This window comes from Cyprinus carpio, chromosome B23, assembly GCF_018340385.1.
Source record: "Cyprinus carpio isolate SPL01 chromosome B23, ASM1834038v1, whole genome shotgun sequence".
In the NCBI taxonomy this organism is placed as follows: domain Eukaryota; kingdom Metazoa; phylum Chordata; class Actinopteri; order Cypriniformes; family Cyprinidae; genus Cyprinus; species Cyprinus carpio.
This window is the reverse complement of record NC_056619.1, coordinates 1114143-1138339: the sequence shown is the minus strand read 5'-3', so window position 1 is coordinate 1138339 and position 24197 is coordinate 1114143. Positions and strand designations below refer to the sequence as shown.

At 36.5% G+C, this 24197-nt stretch overlaps 1 protein-coding gene across 2 annotated transcripts; it reads right to left on the bottom strand.

Annotated features, from left to right (window-relative positions):
- hm13 (histocompatibility (minor) 13) lies at positions 1-23693 on the bottom strand. Of its 2 annotated transcripts, XM_042750138.1 has the most exons (13): positions 23338-23693; positions 21343-21441; positions 15440-15522; positions 15254-15342; positions 15083-15168; positions 9484-9609; positions 9344-9401; positions 8966-9049; positions 8362-8398; positions 8167-8269; positions 6303-6388; positions 1581-1777; positions 1-846 (listed from the first exon to the last, which is right to left on the bottom strand). In XM_042750138.1, the coding sequence occupies exons 1-12, from the start codon at positions 23527-23529 to the stop codon at positions 1627-1629; spliced, it is 1194 nt and encodes a 397-aa protein (XP_042606072.1). In that variant the 5' UTR covers positions 23530-23693; the 3' UTR covers positions 1-846; positions 1581-1626. The 2 variants fall into 2 exon arrangements, with proteins under 2 accessions (XP_042606072.1, XP_042606073.1); XM_042750139.1 differs by lacking the exon at positions 1581-1777.
- Between the last annotated feature and the right edge of the window lie 504 nt (positions 23694-24197).

The window sequence follows — 24197 nt, the reverse complement described above, 5'->3', positions numbered from 1 at the left end:
TTATATGCTTTTCTACAGTGGTAAACACCATAGTTTAATGCAAATAAAAAGTTAAACTGAGAAAGAAATGCTCCTCACGTAAGCTTAAACTTTTACATTGAGAAGAGAAAGATTACACAAGAGGAGACTGTAAAATGATGCTTACCAAGCTAAGCATGAGGTGTACAAACAAATATGATCAGGACACAATATGGCATAGAAAACTAAACTCAGAACCCTTCAACTACATACAGAAAACATCACATGTAAACAGTACCATCACGTTATAGAGAGATATTTGGTCCCACTTTTGTTTACACTTGCATAACGTAAAAATATTTCATCCAGAATGATTTTGTCCCTTCATGTAATAAAATATGGACAATTACTTATGTTTCACAAACTGAATCTCTTATGAAATCCTAGAGTAAAAACAATAACAGAAACCAGCTACACAGGAATAGATACCGGACTTGTGACATCAGATTTTTAATAAATCTGTATAGCAATCTGACACATTACATTCAGAAAGCCTAACTTCTACCCTGTTCACAAATACTGTATTATAATGAAAGTGATAAAAAAAAAAAAAACCTTTGAAAGCAAATAGCCAATCAAATTTTCAAATGCTGAAGGCAATGAATTGAATGAAAAGGAACAAACTGAAAATACACAGGCACTGAGCAAGCTGTTGTATATTAAAATAAAGTTCAAAAGTACAGAACATGTGACTGCCATGAGCAGACTCTGAACATGACCACATCACTAGGACATGACTAAGGGCTCAACCCGCATTTTTATTTGTCTTTATCAGATTCTGTCACTTCCTCTTTTGATGGCGCCTCCTCTGGTGAAGACTCTTCGTATCTGCAGGACACACAAGAAACAAGTCAAAAGCATGATTTGGAGGCAATCAGCATTATTTCAAATGCATAAATAGAGAAAGCTGCTGGGCTGCTCTGTCCCTATACTTCATGTGACTTGTGCCTTTTAGATAAATGAATGTCTGCTGAAGTGGATTCGAGTGACAGATGTACATGGATGACGAGGAAAGCCATGAGGCAGGGCGAGAATCAAACAGACATCAAGAAGCTGACGAAGTTCAGTGTGAACTGAAGACAGAGTTACAGGTCAAATGATTTCATGTTCTGCAAATATGGTTATAAAAGGCTCCTGGGATCCTAAATGTACAATTATCCCCAGAAGCAACCCTATAAACAATGCAGTTCGACTACTGAACTACAGTAGTCAACATCTGAAATGGATCAAAACAGACAAGTTCCTAAGTTCCTAAGACAAGAACACATTTTGGTTTTAGGTTTTTGGTTTTGTTTGATTTAAGTTTTTGATTAATTTATATTTCTTAAAATCTGTAATCTTACAATCAGTCAATGGATGGAACGTCTTTCCATCTGCAGTCTTTCTTTGCTGTCATTGAGGCAGTGCATCATCAGCGGGGCTTCAGGATGCAACATGCATGACACAGTGAGAGAGCTCAACTAGCAGGATAACAAAATGAAGCTCATGGAGGTAAATTAAATGACCCTGAATTGTGTGAGGATGCTGACAGGAGAGTGGAATGCAATTATCAAGGGTGATACCTGCACAGGCGGGAGCAGACAGTAATGGAAAAGCAGAATTCAGTCGTTACATGTCGGAGGGTGTGTGCCTGCGGCGGCGGGGGGTCGACAGGCCAAAACTCTGCATGGAGTTAGCCAGACTAGACGGAGAGCCAGACACAGTGGGGAAATGAGTGAGCCGCGGCGTGTGGGGCAAAACCTCGTCTGACGAATCATAGCTGCATGCCAGAGAAGGGACATGATAAAGTGTGGAAGGAAAGAAAAAGGGAGAAGAAGAATAAGAAGGTAACGTGAAGAACAAAGCACAGAGAAGAAAAGGTCTATAAGATGCCTTTAAACAGGAAGAATCTCCGAAATAAGCGGAGAAAATACGTTCCAAAACCTATCTGGTGCCTACATAGGCTGCTACCTTCTGAGAGAGCACCACAAATGAAAAGAAGTGATGGTGTCAGTGCGCAGAGAAAAACCACAGGAAAACTCCCTATATTGCACTTGTATTCCAGGTGAATTTATTAAAATCTACGAATTTGAAAGAGGATGATGCTAGGACTGGGCGATATAGAAAAAAAAAAAAAAGAAAAAAAGGGCATCAATGATACATTTCATATTGTTCAGTATCGACAATTATAACCTTTTTAAAACAGCATAAGAATTTTTTTTTTTTAACCACTGTATTTTTACAGGCAAGCAAACAATTTTGTGTTTTAATAGTCAAACACAAGAAAGGAGATTTTTGTTTACATTTTATTTTAGGTTTTATATGCAGATTAAAGAAGTCTTAATTTGTATACCTGAAGCCACAGGAAGGTGCAACAAGCAAAATTATGCAGCCCATTCATTTGTTTATACAATGCAATGAAATAACGGTCTATAAAAATATATAAAAGAAAAAAAATAAAAATAAGTGAAGTGCATGTAATCTAATTATGATATTTGATTTATTATATTTTATTTGTTTTATATATTATGTTATGAACAGCATTTTGTATTTATGCATAGCTTAATACAAATAGATGATCACACATATGGCATTTAAAAACAAGGTTAAACTCTTAACATTGCATGGCTTTCTATACATGTCTTGTGTGAGATGCAAGTACAGAAGTCATAGTTGTCCGTCTAAAAAAAAATGTGTAGAACATGCATTCTGTGTGAATGGCTTGGTTTCGTTTTAAACCAAGATCTCCTCCACATTGAGCTTCGCTACATTTCTCTAATATTTTGAATGAAAAACAGTGAACAGAAAGCAAAGGCGGATCTCATGGGTTCAACTGGATGGACTAACAAAACATTAAAAAGCAACAATGACGTCGTCATCATGTCTGCTTGTCACCCATATCATGTGCCTATATCGAATTTTTTTTCTACCATTATCAATGAAGGTGTACTGTCAATAAATATCGTTCCCATTTCATCACCTAGGCCTAGATGATGCACACACTTAATGGTGAAATCCAGTTTTTCCCAATCAGGAGTCTTATATGCTTTCTTATATGAACGAGTATGAAAAAAAAGAAAAAAAAAAAAAACCTTGCGTTACTGTGAATACTCCAAATGATCGAGCACTAATCAGAACCAGCAAATAAACCGATTCAATCTGTGTCCTCTTATCTTGCTGATGACACTGTAATTACACAGAAGATGTGAACACTTATGAAGGTGCGGCGAATATGAAAAGGTCAGCGGTGGCAGCAGGCCTTCTGTTTATCAAGGCTCCAAGCATATTTGTTTTATACATTTCATTTAGTTCTCTTTTAATTAATTCAACTAAATCATGCTTTAATTACACAATTAGGTTGCATTTATTATCAATGTCATTATCACATTACCTTGCTTTGTATAAGGTTTTCTTTTATACAAAAAAATAACTAAATAAATAAAAAAAAAAAAAAAAAAAAAAAAAAAAGAGCGGCTGTGGAGTAACCAGTCCAAAAAATAGGAAGAATATGAAAAACATTTTAGGTGTCAGCCTATACAAGCAAAGGCAGCAGCACAAATCCCATATCCAGCAAAATATCATCTATTGTTACTGACAAATCAATACAAATGAGTGAATGAAATGAGAAGACCTTTTTTAATTCCCTGTAATTTATTCATATTCTTGCTGAATGTTGTTCTGTATTTATTAATATTGAAAATCACAAAGTCTAAATGTAAATGTACTACTCTAGGAATCATGGGCAATAAATGTGCAATGTATAGAAAACAACATGAATACACTGCCTAAAAGAAAAAAATTCTGTTACTTGAAATTGAGTTCTAAAATGTTATAATTTATAGAATTATTATAAGCACTTAAAACTTGTTAAAAAAGCTATTTTTTTTTTCTAAATTGAAATGGCAACTCGCATTACTTTAAATATTTTAATTTACAGACAAGCCTAGACTAAATAAAAGATTACTTAATAGCTGTGATTAAATACATCTTCAGCACGATAAACAAAAAAAGCAATCTCTCAAAGCACAACATATGAAACTATGAATTTCTGTGTTTTATGCAAAGTATAAAATCAGAGAGACTAAATTTACAGTTTTCACCATTACAATGTTCGTTCCTGATCATGCACTTGATAACAAGCGTCTGGATGTATATTAGGGTTCAAGAATTCCATAGGAATTAGCGGGAATATATGGAAATTAATGGGAATTAACTGGAATTAATTAACTGGAAATTTGCAAAATTGCAGGAACTGGAGACTTAAATGTGTAAAAAAAAATCTTGCAGCATACAACCTGATTTAATGCAAATTCAATTAAATTTCTACCCTACACATTGCTCATTCACATGCACACAGCACACTGCTTACTGCACACCCCTACATGCACTGTGCTTTCCTCCATAACATGAACAGATCATTTCTTGAATCCTGCACACAAAATATCAAAAATGTCCATCTTGGTAAGTATTTATGTAAATTACATGAATATTACAAAAAAAATGTTTAAAACTGCCTTGTGCTGTGTGTAATGTACTGTGCAACTAAATTAGGCTTTACCACTGTAAAAACAAATACACTGACTGAACAAACATTTATGTGAGATAATAATAAAACAGAAGTCTAAAAATGACCCTTCCCCCCCACACACTCCCCTCTAGTCACCTAAGAGGGGATTCCCCTCCAGTTTCTCTGAAGCCACACTTGCTGCATTTGAGCCCAAAAACTACATCTAAGTTTTGATATTTGAAATATATTTGATCTATGGGATTCAAGTTTAACTAATAAATACCAAAATGTGATTATACAGTAGCTAGCTAGCCAGTAAAATCAAGATATGACAAATCTAAGCAAGTTAGCAATTTTTCATTGACAATTTGTGAGGTATAAACTAGCTCAAGCTGTGATGCTCTTTCTGTTATCATACAGAAGTACAATACTGGTCTAAAGTTTGGAAACTTTACTATTTTAATGTTTTAAACATTGCATATCTTTTGCTCATCAAACCTTCATTTATTTGATCAAAAATACAGAACAAAATAGTTATATTGCACAGTATTACTAGTATTACTATTTAAAATAATGTTTTTCTCTTTTAATATTCTTTGAAATGTAATGTTTTTTCTGTGATGCAAAGCTGAATTTTTAATATCATTACTACAGTTTTCAGTGTCACATTAATCTTCAGAAATTATTCTAATATGCTTAATTCTAATATGCTTATTTATAATCTTACCTTTTGGAAACGGTTGTGCCATTTAATTTTTACTTTTTTGAATTCTTTGAAGAATAAAGAGTTGAAAAAAGAACAGCGTTTATTTAAAATAGAAATCCTTTTTTAACAATACACTACCATTCAAAAAAATTGGGGGTCAGTATTTTGAAAATGAACACTTTTATTCAACAAGGATGTGTTAAATTAATAAAAAGACCTCTATTGTTAGAAAAGATTTCTATTTTGAATACACACTGTTCACTCATCATTCATCATTAAATCCTGAAAAAAAGCATCACAGATTTCCCCAAAATCCCCAGACGAAGTTCCCATGGGAAGTTTCTGAAAATGTTCCACCCCTTTGCAACCCTAATGTATATTATATCTTACTGTGAAAGATCTCTAGGCAAGGCACAGATCCAAGTAATAATAATGAAAATCACTTTTGCTTATTTTTATCATTAATTTTAAGTTTTACTGACATTTTTATTAAGTAGTTTTCACCTGTTATCTGGGCAATGGTTCAGTGGTTCAACGGATCACAAATCTCACGGTTCGGAGCACATTGTGGTCAGACCGTTTTTCAGATCAACAAGAACTGTAACTTGCTTTCCATTTAATACTTAAATCTAAGTACTTCTTCGATACCACAGCAAAAACTACTAGACTAAGAAAGTTCAAAGATGATTAAAGAGACAAGTGAACAAAACGCATGAGTGTGTCCGAACAAACACACATTAGAAATGTTCTCTTCGTCCAGTGTCTGCAGCATTTCTCTCTGGAAGTTATGACCAATTAAACAGTTCTTTGTGCTCATTTAAACACAGTCGCGAGGATCACTAACACTTCTCACACAATGTAAGCGCTATGGAGCACACTGAAGTTAAAGAGCAACAGCAGAAACGAGGCAGCCCTTTGTGACGGGTGCTACACCACTGGCTATGGGTGCAAGAAAGACGCAATGACACGCATGCATGAGTCTGAGCACAGAAGTGTGCTGTAGTCTTTAACACGACAATCCAAGCTATTGTCCCCTAAGCATCCTGACCCTGGACAAATTCTGAACATGGTCCATATCAGGAGGGGAGTTACCTGAACATCTCAGTCAGTTCTCCTTTAAACAGGGCCAGCAGCACTGGAAATCCAACACAAGCAGGGACCAGGTACAGCAGAGCAGGCTGGGAAACAAAACACAGTCTCATTCATATGGAAGCATATGGGTAGGAAAATTCATTTTGAAATTTGCCATTTAACATAAAACTAGTTTTAACAAATTAAAAACATATTTTAAATGCTTTATAAGTTGAGATTTAAAATGAAATTGCATTACTCAAATTGATTAGATATGTTTAACGTGCCCAAGCAAAATGATAATTTAAATGCCATTTTTCCTAAATGCATTTAGACTTAAGGTTAGGACACTTGAGATTGCATTTTCATTGTGATACCGCAAGATAACTTGTGTGTGCAGTGTGATTTTCAAAATGCATTCTGAGCCAAATGTGCAGCGAAAGGGTAGCAAAAAATGGTCATTTAAATGTCTTTTACTTTTCTTAAATGCATTGACACTTAAGACGTTTTAATTGCATTTTCATTAAATACCCTGCGATCAGTGTAGACTAGTCAATGTGGATTTGAAAATGCATTCTGCGCCGATCACAACCCATCAATCATTATATCAAGGTGGGGCTCGGCAACAAGAAGCACAACAGGTCAATATTCGCCATTAACCAAATTAACCTGCCTCAACATCCCTCACAGATTTACACTCCAATTGAGGCACATAAGCAGACACTTTGACCTATTTGCCACCGTACTTTATTCCTCTACTATAACAGATTGCGTGTCTCCGAGCACCTAAGCACTGCCGGTGCATCGCACATCTCACTGTCTGCACGCCGAGTGATGCACGCAAGCAAATTCTACACATTTACATTTACCACCATACATTAGGCTATATTTTATTCCTCTCTTTTAATCCGTAATGCAGCGCGTGTTCTGGCACCTAAACGTCTCGCGCCTGCCACAAGAGCAGCCACCGGACACTGCGATTGATGATCTCATGTTGTCTGTGGCATGTTCTGTGACAGCTGCATCTAGATCGGACTGGTGAAGTGTCTTCTGGGGCAGGCAGGAGTAGCGGTGTTTTTTTTGAATGGTCATGGGCATCAACCAGACTGCAAACAGACCGAGTGATCTTGAGGCATGCCGGATACTTGGGTCTATTATGGGTTAGAAGAAAGGAAGACAACACTGTGTCTACACCGGACGCGAGCGGTGCGACAAACGACAGTATTGAATCCATTATTATCAGTGACGCTGTCTACACTGGATGCAACGTGATGCAACACGACAACTGTTGCGTCCGGAGTAGACACGGTGTAGGGTGGCAAGTACAAATACATTCACACGTTGCGCATGTTTTGCCAGCTTAAGTTTTTCTGCAATATATGAGTGGCTTTGAAATATAAAATCGCAACAAGTTTCATTAAAATTTATAAAATAAATAAAAATTAATTAAAAAAATCACAGTTAGGAGATTTATAAAGTGGTATTACAACAAAGTGTGTGCTTACAGCTCTAAGCATTTAATAGCATTAGTGCTGCAATGGAGCAGCTCTAATGCCATTAAACTAAAAAATTAAAGATGAACCATAGAGGAAAAAAAGAAAAGAAAAAGAAAGTAACAAAACCTTGTAAAAAAATAAGTCTGGCGAGTAAAAAAAATAAATAAAATGTTTTTAATTTACATATTAAAACTAGTGTAGAAATGGCAAGTGTAAGTTATATAATTGTATTTTCATTTTAATTTTGCACTAATGTGAAATTGTACATTTAAATAAAGAAATACATTGTCATTTTGCATATTACATTTCAAAATGAATTTTGCTAACCATCTTTGCTTGATTTCTTTCATGAAGGACCATGATAGTGTGTTTTATTGTTATGTTTTTACCTGAGCGTGTTTAAAGGTGTGCATAACGAATATGGTAAGACCCAGGCCGAAGATGTAAGCCAGGAAACTGGTGTAGAAGTAAGTTCGTGTGTTCTTCTTTAAACTAAGAGTGAAAGACAAAAAAAAATGACAGAACAGCTGTAAATAAAAATTAAATGCATCTGAAGTCACATAAAACAAAAAAAAGGACTTTACCTGACATCAAAGCGCAGGAGCAGAGCGATGAAGATTCCTGACAGAACAGGAAAGAGTGGATTCAGTAATGAGAAGCTTTTCCTTTAAATACTGAATATAATGGTCATGGCTCAGAGTTCACATGATGGGCCTCATTTATGAAGTGTGTGTATGCTCAGATTTGATCTTGGAGTGTATGTACACTTAAATCCAAGTCAGTGCTCATATTTGTAAAAACAGTCTTTGAAGAAAAAGTGCATACGTCTGCTCAGACCCTGACGCTAAGCACTTTTCCACGTCAGAGTACTGCAGGTTTTTGAACATGTAAGCTGTTCTTGTAGCTCGCTGTTCTAAATAAAAGCATTTGGATGATGACTGGTGATCTTTTACATGTTAATGACATTAATTAGGAGACTTTCACAAGGCAGAGAGCTGAAACCATTCATTTGCGTGCAAGTTCAAGATAATTTGTAATCACACCTACGCATATTTGAGAGATGATCGCAAGATCAATTTTAGGATGGTTTCTGTGCAACATTTTATAAATGAGGCCCGTCTTGTGTCTTCATACAGTAGCGGTCTTAAACATGTCAAAGTGTCTCAGAAATCATCTTCATATATTAACCTGGAATTACAATGTCCCCCAGTCCCAACATGGCAAAGTTACTGGCATCCAAACCTTTCTCCAGCAAGTCTTGAGGGAAAACCACTAGAACAAAAAAGGAGTGAGAATTAACTACAGACTAATACCAGAGTAAGATTAAGATTAGTCATTTCTAGCAGAATAGGTGATTATCAGGGTCCCTATGCCTTTTGACTAAGTAAACTTCAAGATGTTTGAGTATTTGGATTACAGATTTATTTAAAAAAAAAAAAAAAAAAAAAAGAGACAATTTATGAGAGACATTATATGGTTAAGTGGTACTGAGATAACCAACCACCAACAACCTTCTGTTCTGGAGATTTATGGAGATAAGAATGGAAGGATAAATCAGATACTCACACTTAATTGGGGCTTCGAAGGACTTGGCAACTGTCACCATAACATTGGTGCCAAAAACCTAGAAAGCAAATAGAGTACACGCTGTGGGCCCAATATTAAGCAGGCTTTACAATCGTGAATTTAAAATTCCCCTAACTTACCCAAAACACATCGTAAACGAACAGACCTCCCAGCAGGATGCATCCAGTGCTGACATTATTGAGGTGGAGCAGCTCAACTCCATTCAGGGCAAAAGCCAGACCAAACAGGTTATTGGCTATCCAATGCTGTCAGGAAATACACAAAAGACATTTGTGTCTATATGCTTGTCAACTAAAAGGTTTTTTTTTTTTTTTTTTTGATGGTTGACTAAAATTAGCTGCCTTTTTTTTTCCCCCTGAGTATTTCATATATTCAGTATTATATACTCATATGACATGAAATACTGACTACATTTAAAAAATACTTTTGTCAAATGGGCATTTTTAATTTTCCTGGTTAACCATTGAGCCACACGGATGATATTCATGATATTCATTGTAAAAAAAAAAAAAAAAAAAAAAAAAATTCAAAATTTATTTTTCACAGTTGAAATCTGGTGATAATGCCGAATCTTTTATTTTTTCATACTTAACTTTTTTTTTTTTTTTTAAGTGTTGTTTCTTAGGTTTGAAATAGATTTGGAATACCATATTTCCAATGAGACTCTGCTGAGCGTCATGTGTGAGCATTCCCTTAATACACTTCACTGTCATTGTGGTTTGTGTGTTGAATATTTAGGACCCTGTATACGGAGTTGAAAACCAAGCAAAGCTAAAGGCAACAAATATAGCAGAACAAACTATAAGCCCACTTTCAGATGGTCTGGATGATAGAACACTAACTTGTCTGATTCCTTTTAAAGTACAGCATTGCTGCCTTGATCAGAAACCACTGAATTTCCAAGAGAGCCCAGGTTTAGGGCTGGGAGATATATCGAACGATATGATCATGCGTATCTAGTCAGTAAAGCTGGTTCCCTGATTAGCGCTAAATCCCCATCACCTGCTTTCAAGTGGAGCGGCACTTAATAGACAGAGCCGTAGATCACTGACAAGCTACGCAATATCGCGTTCATTATCCCAGATGAATCGCCTTCGATAATCAACGCGATATTGCGTACCTTGTCAGTGATCTACGGCTCTGTCTATTAAGTGCCGCTCCACTTGAAAGCAGGTGATGGGGATTTAGCGCTAATCAGGGAACCAGCTTTACTGACTAGATACGCATGATCATATCGTTCGATATATCTCCCAGCCCTACCCAGGTTACATCTCACTTTCTCTCGGCACTAACAGTTACTGTTCACATCTATTTCAAACACTGAGCCTGTGTACATGCACACAGTTCACTGCGTAACTTCATCCAAACGTAAGCATCCATGTACTGCACTCAAGAGTACTGAAGTTATGGAAACTTCATTTCTAGTAAAACGCCACAGAACTTGTTTTGAAGAGTAAAAAAAAAAAAAAAAAAGAAACAGTATGGCCCAATCAGGCGCCAGCTGCATAAACACAACCATTATGTTAGGACTGTTTAGTTAAGGGGTTTGAGTAGGGGTAGTATGTGGGGATGTTTGTGATCAGTAGTTGGAATCAGCTGGATAAAAAAAAAAAACTTTAAGTTGGCTTGAGAAAGCTGGACCAGAAATTTGAAAGTTTAGATAGATTCAAAAGTTTAAGAAGTTTAAAAAGTTTTACGTTTGATGGTTTTCAGTCTGAAATAGTTTGAAGTTTAAAGTAGTTTTAAAAGCTTAAAGTTTGAATGTTTGAGGGCAATACAGTCTGTCAGAGATGGATGGATGGATGGACGGACGGACGGACGGATATTAGATGAGTTTAAATATATTAGAAGTAGTACATTGAAGCCCATTAGACCACTGATCTATATATGACTGGATCGCTCATTGCGTTCTAAACTGCCAGCAGGCAGTGAAGCCACCGGAAGTGTTCGATCCGCCATCTTACTAATCCCTACCGGCAGAGAGCACCATTGAGTCACACTCAAACCACTGAACTAAAATCACCCGATTTGAAGCAGATCAGTCAAACAGGACTAGTTTTTACGTTATGTGTATGTAAATTAATGTTTACTTCAGATGTTATCTGCAGTGTTTACGGTCTTTTGGGGCAGTATAAGTGAAATATTTAAACCGTTTAGGTGTGTGTCTGCTGCGCACTAACGACACTAACAACACAAAATATAGCTTATTTCTTCATGAACATAATAATTCAGGAATTATTAAACATGAACGTATTAGTATCAGAAATGGATTTGAATATATTACAATGAATAATACAATTATGTTGTTAATGTTGCTCTATAATGAAATGAGAAGCTTAACTTACTATCTTGGAAATAAAGCTTTGTTGTTTTTGTTCCGTACTGTATATAGTCAGTTTATTTCTCTGAATAAATTCAGATTTCAGAATGAGCACTTTTTGTGGTTTTGTTATATATATGTTGAGGTTGTGTCCGTCTGATGTTTATCATGTTCATGATGTTCACTACTGTAATGAACGTAGATTTTTAATAAGTAGGGGAAATTCCCTACATTAAAAAAATAACCCTTTACATGCCTAGGGTGTTTGCATTGTAATAATGTACAGGGATACTTCAGATTTATAAACACTGACTTGTTAGTTGATGTTTTCTCATTAAAATCATACAATTTCCTGTTAATTCAATAGAACGTTTACGCACACTTGAGCCCCTTTCACACTGCACGTCGGACCCGGCAAATTGCCGGAACATTGCCGGGTCAACTTCTGTGTGAAAGCAAACACGTCCCGGGATTGATTCTGGGATTGAACCCGGGTCGGGGACCTAGTAACATTGCCGGGTTCAGTCCCGGAACGAGCGCTGTGTGAACAAAAGCCAGAACTAATGCTGTGTCGTAGTGATGACGCGTGAAATCGCGTGACTCTTTTAGCATGTTTTGAAGGCAGATCAGCGTTCGCGATGAAAAAATATGTGCAAACTGTAACTAAGCATGAACAGTTAGTTCCTTACTTTCCGCGCTGAAGCTGAGATCGTTCGCCAGCTTCAGTGAAAGTTAACGTGCCTAGTGTTTTCGACTCGTACATTACACGTCACACACCCTGATATCACGTGTCTTCACGGGACCTTTACGGGTTGTGTGTGAACACACGCACATATTCCGGGTAATCACTGGCAGTGTGAAAGTGCAAAATCTAGCGACCCGGGTACAAATGCCAGGACACATTACCCGTGTATTTGCCAGAATCGCAGTGTGAAAGGGGCTTAGGTATTACCAATATGGCGGCACGGCGGCTTCACTTAAGTGACGTCATGAGCAATCAAGTTCTCTCTAGATCAGTGCATTAGACTGTCAGACTTCCCTTCTGTGTGTTTAGATTTGAATTCTGACAGATGGATTTTGAATAGTCTTGGCTCATTTGAATATTCCATCAATGCAAATCTATGGGATTTTTTTTTTTTTTTTTTTTATCTTCAGTTTCATGAAAACTATAAGTTGGATCAGTCTGAAAGATATAGCAACCCCGAGTCAGAACAGGCTGAAGGTCTGAGTTACAGCTCTAGGAGGAGTAGCGTTTGATAATTTTAGGGTGTATTCACACCTGTCTTGTTTGGTTCGATTGAAACGAACTCTGGTTTGTTTCCCCCTTTGGTGCAGATCTTTTTGGCAGGTGTGAATACAGCAATCGCACTCTGATGCGCACCAAACAATCGAACCGAGACCCAGCTGAAGAGGTGGTCTCGGTTCAGTACCAAACTAACTCTGGTATGGTTCGTTTAAGGTGTGAATATGATCCGACCTCGATTCGACCCAATTGCAGAAACCACTGCGCCTTTTGAGTTAACAGGCTCCCGTAGCTCCAGGTTTAAGGTAGAGGTCTGCAAGCCAGACGGGACCGACTTGCTGAGTCCATTTGGGCAGGGCTCGGGCTATTTTTATATATTTTTTTAAAGATCGGGCTCGGGCTCATTTAGCTTCTCTCCTTTTATTGCGCCCATATACGCACATAGCACACATAGGTTACTGTATATGAAATACTGTTATAATGATATTGTGAGTGAACAAAAATAAAAGTAGACCCTTTACAGTTACGAATGATGAATTACTCTTACCTTACGAGCAAAAATTATGGCGTATCCACGGAAAACATGCAAGTGATTACGCTGGCGCCTCTATGTACTGCAAAGCGCGCACAGCTTCCCCTCTCCGCACAAACTATTGGATATAGCGCACATTTATCTAGGTTTAACGTTTAAACATTGTTATATGGTTGAACTGTTTTAGTATATCTATAGATTTTATTTTAGGCAAGTCGTGATGATTTGAGAAGGCTAAACTGATCAAACAATATGACCAGCTTACTGTCTGCTTGGCCAGCGGCAGACAGTAAGCTGGTCATATATTAACAAAAAAAAAAAGCGCCAAACATTTTTCAAAATTAACTTAATAAAAAAAAAAAAAGAAACAAAATATAATCAATTTGCCATTACATACAAAACGGAACTATTTTTAATAGCTGAAACAGTAGTATAAGCTGTTTTGGGAGAAGGGGCGGGCTCGGATTGGGCTTAATTCTGATAAGCCGTCGGACACAGGCCGGGCTTGGGCCTAAATTTGAGGGCTCTAGTTTATGGACGATCGCGAAGTTAGCTGACTCTTGCAAAAGCCTGCAATCGCTTTCCTATGTGCGCTGTTTTTTAAAGTTTCACTTTCGCTTTCTTTATACCCATTCTGCCAGTGCCATGGTCAGTATGCCATGGTAGGCGCACATAAGAGCATGCTCTCTCCGCCAGAACTGTATTGCAGCACTTCTTCGGCTTCACAAAATCCTTGTTACAACATCGATGACAATGTCTCATCTGGTATTCATAAGTGTCTTCATATTGCGTTTGTAGCTGATAACAGAAAATCAGTAAATATATATTATATTTGCATAAATATAATATAAAATGACAATTGCACTACGGAAAAATCTCCGATTAGCCTGCTTTTCCCTGCTTGAGAATTTCTGTCCAATGAATGGATGACCTTAGCACACGTGTGGTTTTGTTTACAATTTCTGGTTCACTCGCAAAAAGGGCAGTGTGAAAGCGAACAGCATCAAAAAAAAAAAAATAATATATCCAAATTTAATTATAATGTAATATAAAAAATCTACATTGTATTTGGTCCGGAACAAAGCAAGTGAACTAGAATTTGTGCTCTGCATGTAACCCATCCAAAGTGCACACACACAGCAGTGAACACACACAGCAGTGAACACACACCCGGAGCAGTGGGTATCATTTATGCTGTGATGTTCGGGGAGCATTTGGGGGTTCAGTGTCTTGCTCAAGGACACCTCAGTCGTGGTATTACCGGCCCAAGACTCGAACCCACAACCTTAGGGTTAGGAGTCAAACTCTCTAACCACTAGACCACGACTTCCCCAATGGATAATCAACAGTTTGGTCTGTGAGACCAAATGTAGTTAATGGGTAGGAGCTTCACTGCAATTTACTGGATTTAAACATTTAAATCATGTACACACAGAATATGCATTTGGCCTATGTAAAGCATCAGCAAGATTAACTTTTTTTTTATATATATATATATATATATATATATATATATATATATATATATATATATATATATATATATATATATATATATATATATATATAAACATATGCAGACACAGTTCTACAGAAAGCTAATCTAAATTAAAGCTACTCTACCTTTTTGAGGACGTACCAGACCCCTACCACACTGCTGATTCCCAGGCATATCAGATCCTTGGTGTCAAACTCATAGTTGACGATCTCTGTGGGTAATAACAGGGTTGTTTAAGAGTACTTATACACCATTACACACAAATGTAGTTTTGTAAATGTCCAAATGCCTCTCACCCTCTTTGCTTTCTCCCGAGCCCTGGGTGAACAGCAGCTGATACTGCTTATTTGGCAAGTTAGCAGGGAAAACTCTGCACATAAACGGACTGGGACAGCAAAACCAAAACAGTTAACCTGAATCATGTCATATTAAAATCATTACACAACTCAAAAACATTTTAGGAGCTCTATGTATTTTCATACCTCATTGTGTGAGACAGCGCTAATATTCCCAGCACGAAGAAATACATGGATAGCAGCAAGTTAATGTACTCTTGCGAGAAAATCTACAATTAAAAAAAACAAAAAAAAAAAAACACACATTACAAAACCATTTTAATGAATGCTTTTAAACAAAGTTTATAGAGCGTAACTGAGCAAAATATGCACATTACAGTTAACAGAAAAAGGTGTATTTTGTAAGTAAAGAGATCTAGGGCTGGGCAATATGAAAAAATGATCATGATAATATTTATTTATATGTCGATAAATGTCAAATCTTTCTTTCAAGTTTTAATGCAAGTTTCTTCTCCTGAACGAAAGTTGTTACCTGACATTTAATTGTGGTTTTTAACAGATTGCAGATTCTGTAAGGTGTATGTAACCTTTGACTTCAACTGTATTGAAGATAGCCATCTTTAAGCATGATAGTTTGATTATGAAACAGTAACACTTTACAATAAGTCAATTTGTAAGAAACTACGCTTAACAAGTGCTGTAGAAGCATTTTTCATCGTAAGATTGTTAATTTCAACATTAACACATTTTTAAACTTACATGTCAACATTGGTTAATGCACTATGAACTAACATGACTGATCAAGATATAATAAAGTACAGTACATTTTTATGGTCCAGATTAAAAAAAAAAAAATATATATATATATATATACACACACATTTTACTTGGTGTTATTTGTCTTTTCATTCAGTATCCATTTAATACAATATACTTGATTAAGCATTTATTGGCCAGCATGGTCCAATAGGGCTGGTTTTTGGGACAAATTACATGATTAGATTCGATTTTGATTTCCAAACTTGCAAATCGTTTCGATTTCAATTCAATTAAATCAACCTGCAATGAAAAATCGTTCACATATTTTCCCATTTTAACTGTATTACTGACAAATGCTTTGAATATAAATGGACTCTGGGCTCAAGACTAACATTTCTGAGCAGTGGTATCAACGCCAGTAAGTTCTACAGATTTTGGCGCAGGAAGCAGGTTTGGTTGCGCTGGGGGGTGATGTGTGGGGGGTATTAAAAAACAGATAGATAAAGATAATTTAATCATAAAAATACTATTGGTTTGAATTAACAAGTGCAGTTACTTACAGGTACATCTCAATAAATTAGAATGTCGTGGAAAAGTTCATTTATTTCAGTAATTCAACTCAAATTGTGAAACTCGTGTATTAAATAAATTCAATGCACACAGACTTAAGTAGTTTAAGTCTTTGGTTCTTTTAATTGTGATGATTTTGGCTCACATTTAACAAAAACCCATCAATCTCAACAGATTAGAATACTTCATAAGACCGATAAAAATTTTTTTTGTGAATTGTTGGCCTTCTGTAAAGTATGTTCATTTACTGTACATGTACTCAATACTTGGTAGGGGCTCCTTTTGTTTTAATTACTGCCTCAATTCAGCGTGGCATAGAGTTGATCATTTTGTGGCACTGCTGAGGTGGTATGGAAGCCCAGGTTTCTTTGACAGTGGCCTTCAGCTCATCTGCATTTTTTGGTCTCTTGTTTCTCATTTTCCTCTTGACAATACCCCATAGATTCTCTCTGGGGTTCAGGTCTGGTGAGTTTGCTGGCCAGTCAAGCACACCAACACCATGGTCATTTAACCAACTTTTGGTGCTTTTGGCAGTGTGGGCAATCCTGCTGGAAAATGAAATCAGCATCTTCAAAAAGCTGGTCAGCAGAAGGAAGCATGAAGTGCTCCAAAATGTCTTGGTAAACGGGTGCAGTGACTTTGGTTTTCAAAAAACACAATGGACCAACACCAGCAGGTGACATTGCACCCCAAATCATCACAGACTGTGGAAACTTAACACTGGACTTCAAGCAACTTGGGCTATGAGCTTCTCCACCCTTCCTCCCGACTCTAGGACCTTGGTTTCCAAATGAAATACAAAACTTGCTCTCATCTGAAAAGAGGACTTTGCACCACTGGGAAACAGTCCAGTTCTTCTTCTCCTTAGCCCAGGTAAGACGCCTCTGACGTTGTCTGTGGTTGCTTAACAAGAGGAATACGACAACTGTATCCAAATTCCTTGACACGTCTGTGTGTGGTGGCTCTTGATGCCTTGACCCCAGCCTCAGTCCATTCCTTGTGAAGTTCACTCAAATTCTTGAATCGATTTTGCTTGACAATCCTCATAAGGCTGCGGTTCTCTCGGTTGGTTTTTGCATCTTTTTTCTTCCACACTTTTTCCTTCCACTCAACTTTCTGTTAACATGCTTGGATACAGCACTCTGTGAATAGCCAGCTTCTTTGGCAATGAATGTTTGTGGCTTACTCTCCTTGTGAAGGGTGTCAATGATTATTTTCTGGACAACTGTCAGATCAGCAGCTGCCCCATGATTGTGTAGCCTAGTGAACCAAACTGAGAGACCATTTTGAAGGCTCAGGAAACCTTTGCAGGTGTTTTGAGTTGATTAGCTGATTGGCATGTCACCATATTCTAATTGGTTGAAATAGTCAGTTGGTGGGTTTTTGTTAAATGTGAGCCAAAATCATCAGAATTAAAAGAACCAAAGACTTAAACTACTTCAGTCTGTGTGCACTGAATTTATTTAATACACGAGTTTCACAATTTGAGTTGAATTAATGAAATAAATGAACTTTTCCACAACATTCTAATTTATTGAGATGCACCTGTATAATATTTTTTCTTGGTAATGCACATTTGACAGTAAAGCACTGAGCCTGAGTTGGAAAGTTTACAAAATTTACTTTTATTAAAAACAGTTACGAGAAAAATATATATTTTATAGGTGCTGGTCATATAATTAGAATATCATCAAAAAGTTGATTTATTTTACTAATTCCATTCAAAAAGTGAAACTTGTATATTTTTTATTCAGTATCTTAGAAAATTAGAATATTGTGAAAAGGTTCAATATTGAGGTTCACAGCAGTTCAGTCAGTGTACTGTTTGAGTAAATTGATTACTCCGGGATATTGGTTTATTTGAACTCAGAGGGAGTGTCAGCCATGTTAAAAAAGTTAACAGCTTAAGTCATTTGTGGATTAATGCTTATTGGAGACGCGAACCGTTTCAAACGATTCATTTCGATTTGGTGAACTGGTTCAAGAAGATCCGGTTACATCGAGTGATTCGTTCATGAACCGGATATCACTAAACTGCAGTATTGTGAACGCGCTCATAACAGACACGGAAGAGAAGAGAACGCTTATAAAACTGCTTTGTTTTTGATTTTTTTTGACAAAGGTGTTTTTTGGGTGGTTATAGAAATTATTACGGAGTCTTTTTTTTTTGATGTTCTACTTTGATGATGTTTTTATTACCTATATGGACGTGGACAGTATACCGTACATACATTCTCAATGGAGGAACAGAAAACTCTCGGACTAAATCTAAAATATCTTATACTGTGTTCCGAAGATGAACGGAGGTCTCACGGGTTTGGAACGACATGAGGGTGAGTCATTAATGACATAATTTTAATATTTGGGTGAACTAACCCTTTAAGGACCATGGTATCCCTGTTCTTAATTGGCCAGCAAACTCGCCTGACCTTAACCCCATAGAAAATCTATGGGGTATTGTGAAGAGGAAGATGCGATATGCCTGACCCAAGAATGCAGAAGAGCTGAAGGCCACTATCAGAACAACCTGGGCTCTCATAACACCTGAGCAGTGCCACAGACTGATCGACTCCATGCCACGCCGCATTGCTGCAGTAATTCAGGCGCCCCAACTAAGTATTGAGTGCTGTACATGCTCATACTTTTCAGTTGGCCAAGACTTCTAAAAATCCTTTCTTTGTATTGGTCTTAAGTAATATTCTAATTTTCTGAGATAATGAATTTTTTTTTTCTTAGTTGTCAGTTATAATCATCAAAATGAAAAGAAAAACATTTGAAATATATCAGTCTGTGTGTAATGAATGAACATAATATACAAGTTTCACTTTTTGAATGGAATTTATAAAATAAATCAACTTTTTGATGATATTCTAATTATATGACCATCACCTGTATATATACATGTATGTATTATATTTTACTTAATACACACGAAATGTGCAAAACTTTGACAATTTGATTTTTTGATGATTTAATATTTTATAATATCAAAATAAAGCAAATAAAATGAAAATGAATGACTAATAAGCCAATAAGAGCTCCTCTGCTGCCATCTACTGGTTATAAAGGTAATTTGATGTCTTTTTTAAATTTTATTTTGAAGTGCCCCTATTATGCCCTTTTTAAGGTTCCTAATATTGTTTGGGAGTCTCCTACAATAGCTTTACATGCATGCAAGGTCAAAAAAACGCTTTAGTTTTTTTTAAAAATATGCATTTAATATCACCTCATTTTCCAGTGACGATTCGCTCGAAGCAGTTCAAAGATTAAGTCTCTCTAAACCCCTCCTTTACATATTTATTAAATACTGAAGAACAGAAAAATGATAATGAATGTCATATGGTGCATATATTTAGTAAAATACATTTCATTTGTGTAGCTGACTAACAAGTTCTATTGTTTTCTAATGAGTTGTATTGAGTTTTATTTTATTCTATTGTTTACAAGCAGTTATATTGACATCTTTTTGTGGTTGAAACCCTGATTGAGTGACAGTTTTTATTGTTTGAATATTGTATATATAAAAAAAAAAAAAAAAAAAAAAAAACTTTAAAAGAATTTAAAATCTGAGACTTTGTTTCCTATCAAACGTAACAGAGCACAAAGCTTTTTGCGATTTAGTGGATGGGAGGTGCAATTTAATGTTCTGTTCATTAACTGAAAACAGGCTTGACCAATCTATTTTTGGGATTTAGGAATCTATATCATATTGTAAAAATTAGAATTGATTAAAATTGAGAAAATTATATTTTTTACCCAGCCCTATGGTCTAATCTAGAGTATTAGCAAAACCCTGGACTCATGACATCATTAGACAGCATTTGCATTCTGTGTTGTGTCCGAGCTTTAGCATGTCTGCTTCTCTCCAGCTCTCTGTGCTCGTTTCAACCTCATCGAAGTCATGTTGAATCCCCATCATTTAAAACCTGACCTAATTGGTTTGCATACCTTACAGTGAAATGGTGTTAACTTCAGTTGGGTTAAACACTACACATTCAACAATTTCTACTTGTTTTTAAAATCCCAAATACTTAAGTGAATAAATCAGTAATAAATGTATAATAAGCTATGCTTTTATTAGAAATTATAGGCTACAGCTTACCCCAAAATGTGAAGTTGTAATGATATAGCACAATTACACATGGAACAAAAAGCAAATATAAGGCCACACTCAGAGTTAACTACATTATCTAAACATCTAAACAAAGTAAAATATTGTTTTATTTGTATAATAGTGATTTGTTCCAACAAATGCTGCATTCGTTATTTTTAAAACCTATTTTTAACAGAAACATTTAAATGGCAGGTTAACATTTTCCCCCAAGCCTACTTTAAGCAATGAGTAACCAGTTAACTATCATGCATATTACTAGTGCATTGGCTTTATTACTTACAGTATAAAGCACATATCAGTGTCTCATTCTGCACGACCATATTTTATATCCTTAATCCACCCCATACCTAACAACTACCTTACGAACTATTAATAAGCAGCAAATTAGGAGCTTGCGGCAAAGGTGATGGGTTAATAGTATGAACTGAACCTTAAAGTGTGACCAAACAATGATATTACACGGCATGTACTGCAAGCTAACAAACAGACTGGTCGTATTATCACTTGTACCATTTTGCAGAAAACAACACACCTTAACACAACCTAAACACAAAAATTAAGACAGTCTGTAACAGTGTGACTATGACTGAAGACACACACACACACACACACACACACACACACACACACACACACACACAGTCACCTTGAAAAAGAGATATAGGCCAAAGAGAGTGCAGCTGGCAATGATGGGGAATCGAGCAGCATCTCTGCTTGTGATGGTCTCGGGCATATCTGAAGCATTCTGACAGAGAGACACAGAAACACGGTTATGGTCCCAATACAGACACACACACTGTCTACTTTGTGCACCATAAGCTTGTGTATGAAACATGCAAAATACTAATAAGAAACCAAGTTGTAATGATGATTATAACATTAAAGGGCGTGATTTCAAAAACTCATGTAAACAGTCAGTTCTGAGGGTTATTAACAATATTGTGAAATGTAACCATTTTAAAGTCCTTTTATTTGAAATAGAAATCTTTTGTAACAAAATAAATATCTTTACTGTCAATTCTGATTCTTTAATATGTCCTTGCTAAAGTATTAATTTCTTTATAAAAAATAAATTAATTAATTTTGAATGGTTTTCAACATTGATAAAATGTTTCTAGAACACCAAATCAGCATATTAGAATTATTTCTGAATGATTATGTGAAACTGCAGACTGAAAACAGGTATTTTAAATTGTAATATTTCACAATCTTGCTGTTTTTACTGTCGTTATGATCAAATAAATGATATTAAAGACATTTGTCTATGATGCTTAATCCAAAAGAGAGAGGGCTTTCATGTCAAGGTATTCTACTTCTCCATCCACATTGAGAAGCATATTGAGCTCTCCAGCAAAAACTCATACCTGATGCAAAATTGCAAAATGATTATCTTAAATAATGTTAACATAAATAGTTAAAAAAATCTTGTATACGTGCCTAGGCCAAAGATGGCACACGGTGATGATGGGAGGGGTCTGGAGCGCTCCCTTGAATAGGAAGTGCTACATTTGATCACATTTACATACAGATTTACTTTCAATATTATTTGCTCTTCAGACAATGTTCGGATACACTTTATTTTGACAGTCCAAGTAACTTTGCAAGTTCTCATTCATTTGCAACTACATGTCTTCTAACTCTCAGAGTAGACTGTTAGGTTAGGTTTAGGGTTAGTAGAATAAGTTGACATATACTTGCAAAGTTTCTCATAGTCAATATGTTATGGACCCATCAAAACAGTGTTATCAGATATTAAACAGACAATCTACTAATACTCTAATGACTGCTAGTTGACATGTAGTTACTTACAGAATGGACTATCAAAATAAAAATAAAGAGTTATCAATTGCACTGGGCTCCCAATGTCTCTGGGACTGAACCACATCATCATTAAAAATGAGGAACACCGTTTTAAAAATGTGCATTAAGAAAAGGAATTTAAAATGATGTTGATTTATCTTTACTAACGTTAACTCATGTTACAGACACGCAAAATTTGAAGAACCGTGCTTAAAGCATTATACTAGCATATAATGCAACAAAGATGGCTGAAGTCAACAGATCTTACGAACTGACCTACCTGTGAAAAAAGTACAATAAAATCATGCTGCTATCTTTCTAAACTAATTTTACTACCCTGAATTTTTAGCCAGAATCTGAATCTCAGAATCTCTCGCATGTCTTGTAATATCATAAATGCTTAATCTACAAATAAGATGTAACTTATTTGCAGAAAGAAAGATATAATAATACTTGTCTATTTCTCACACAGCTTTCAAATCGCTTCAGAAGGAACACATAATTCACACTGGTAAGTACATATTGACAAAGTGTCCAGTAAGCATACATAAAACATATCAGTGGATGCAGTTATCATTGTTAAACAGATCATTTATTAGGTAACATATGGCACTATGACAGGCCTGCATCTTTCAAACCAATGGTAAATCAATCAGCTGCAGAGGTCAGACTTCTCAGGTGACTGCTTCCTAACACACGGATGTCCGATCATAGCGCGAGCCCGTGTGAACGCTGCAGTAACGCGGAGATTTAAACACTCTGGAGGCTGCCTTCTATACTGTCTTCGCACATTCTTCCACAGTGACTGCAACTTACACAGTCCACGTGTAAGCAAGTTTACCTTGCTCTTGGAGCACCCGACGGACCTGAGCGCTCCGAAGAAGATGGGCAGCAGGGCCATGAACAGCAGGCTGCCGTACGCCAGTGCTGTGCCCTCGGGGCTGGACACGAAACGGCCCGCGGTCCCGTTTACTGCATCCGACCCGTTACCGGCTGCGTCCGGCACCGCTACGTTCTGCTCCACATCAGCCATGTTCCCGCGCCTTTAAACACTGCGAGCCTTAAATACAGATGCGCTGAGAGTGTCAGCTGAGCGTGCTTCTCATTGAGCTGAGCTGGAATCTCTCTTAAGGCCACGTTTCCTAATAACTCAGCCGGCGCAGTCTCCGCGATCCTCGTTGCTCTCACTCACGCGCACTGCCCCCCGCTGGACCGGAGGTGCAATCACCGCTGCACTCTTCTGTGCGCTTCCTCGGAAGGCTTCTAGGCCAGAGTTCTCCGTCCTAAGAATTGTATTATTCCTAAGGGTTATTATTATTAGGGGTCTAACTTTGTAATGATCTTCTTCTTCTTCCTCTTGCAATTCGCAGTCTCTTCTGCTGACCAAAGCTACATGATCCAAAATACAGCAAATACAGTAATATTCTGCAATATTTTTACAATTTAAAATAACAATTTAAATATATATTTTAAAATGCTATTTATTTTTGTGATCAAATCTGAAATTTCACCATCATTACTCCAGTTTTATGTGGAACATGACCCTTCAGAAATCATTCTAATATGCTGATTTGCTGCTCAAGAAACATTTATGATATCATATCAATCAGTTCAGTTGATTCAATTATCAATGTTGAAAGCAGTTTTGGGGATTCTTTGATGAATAGAAATATAAAGAGAACAGCATTTATCGGAGTAGAA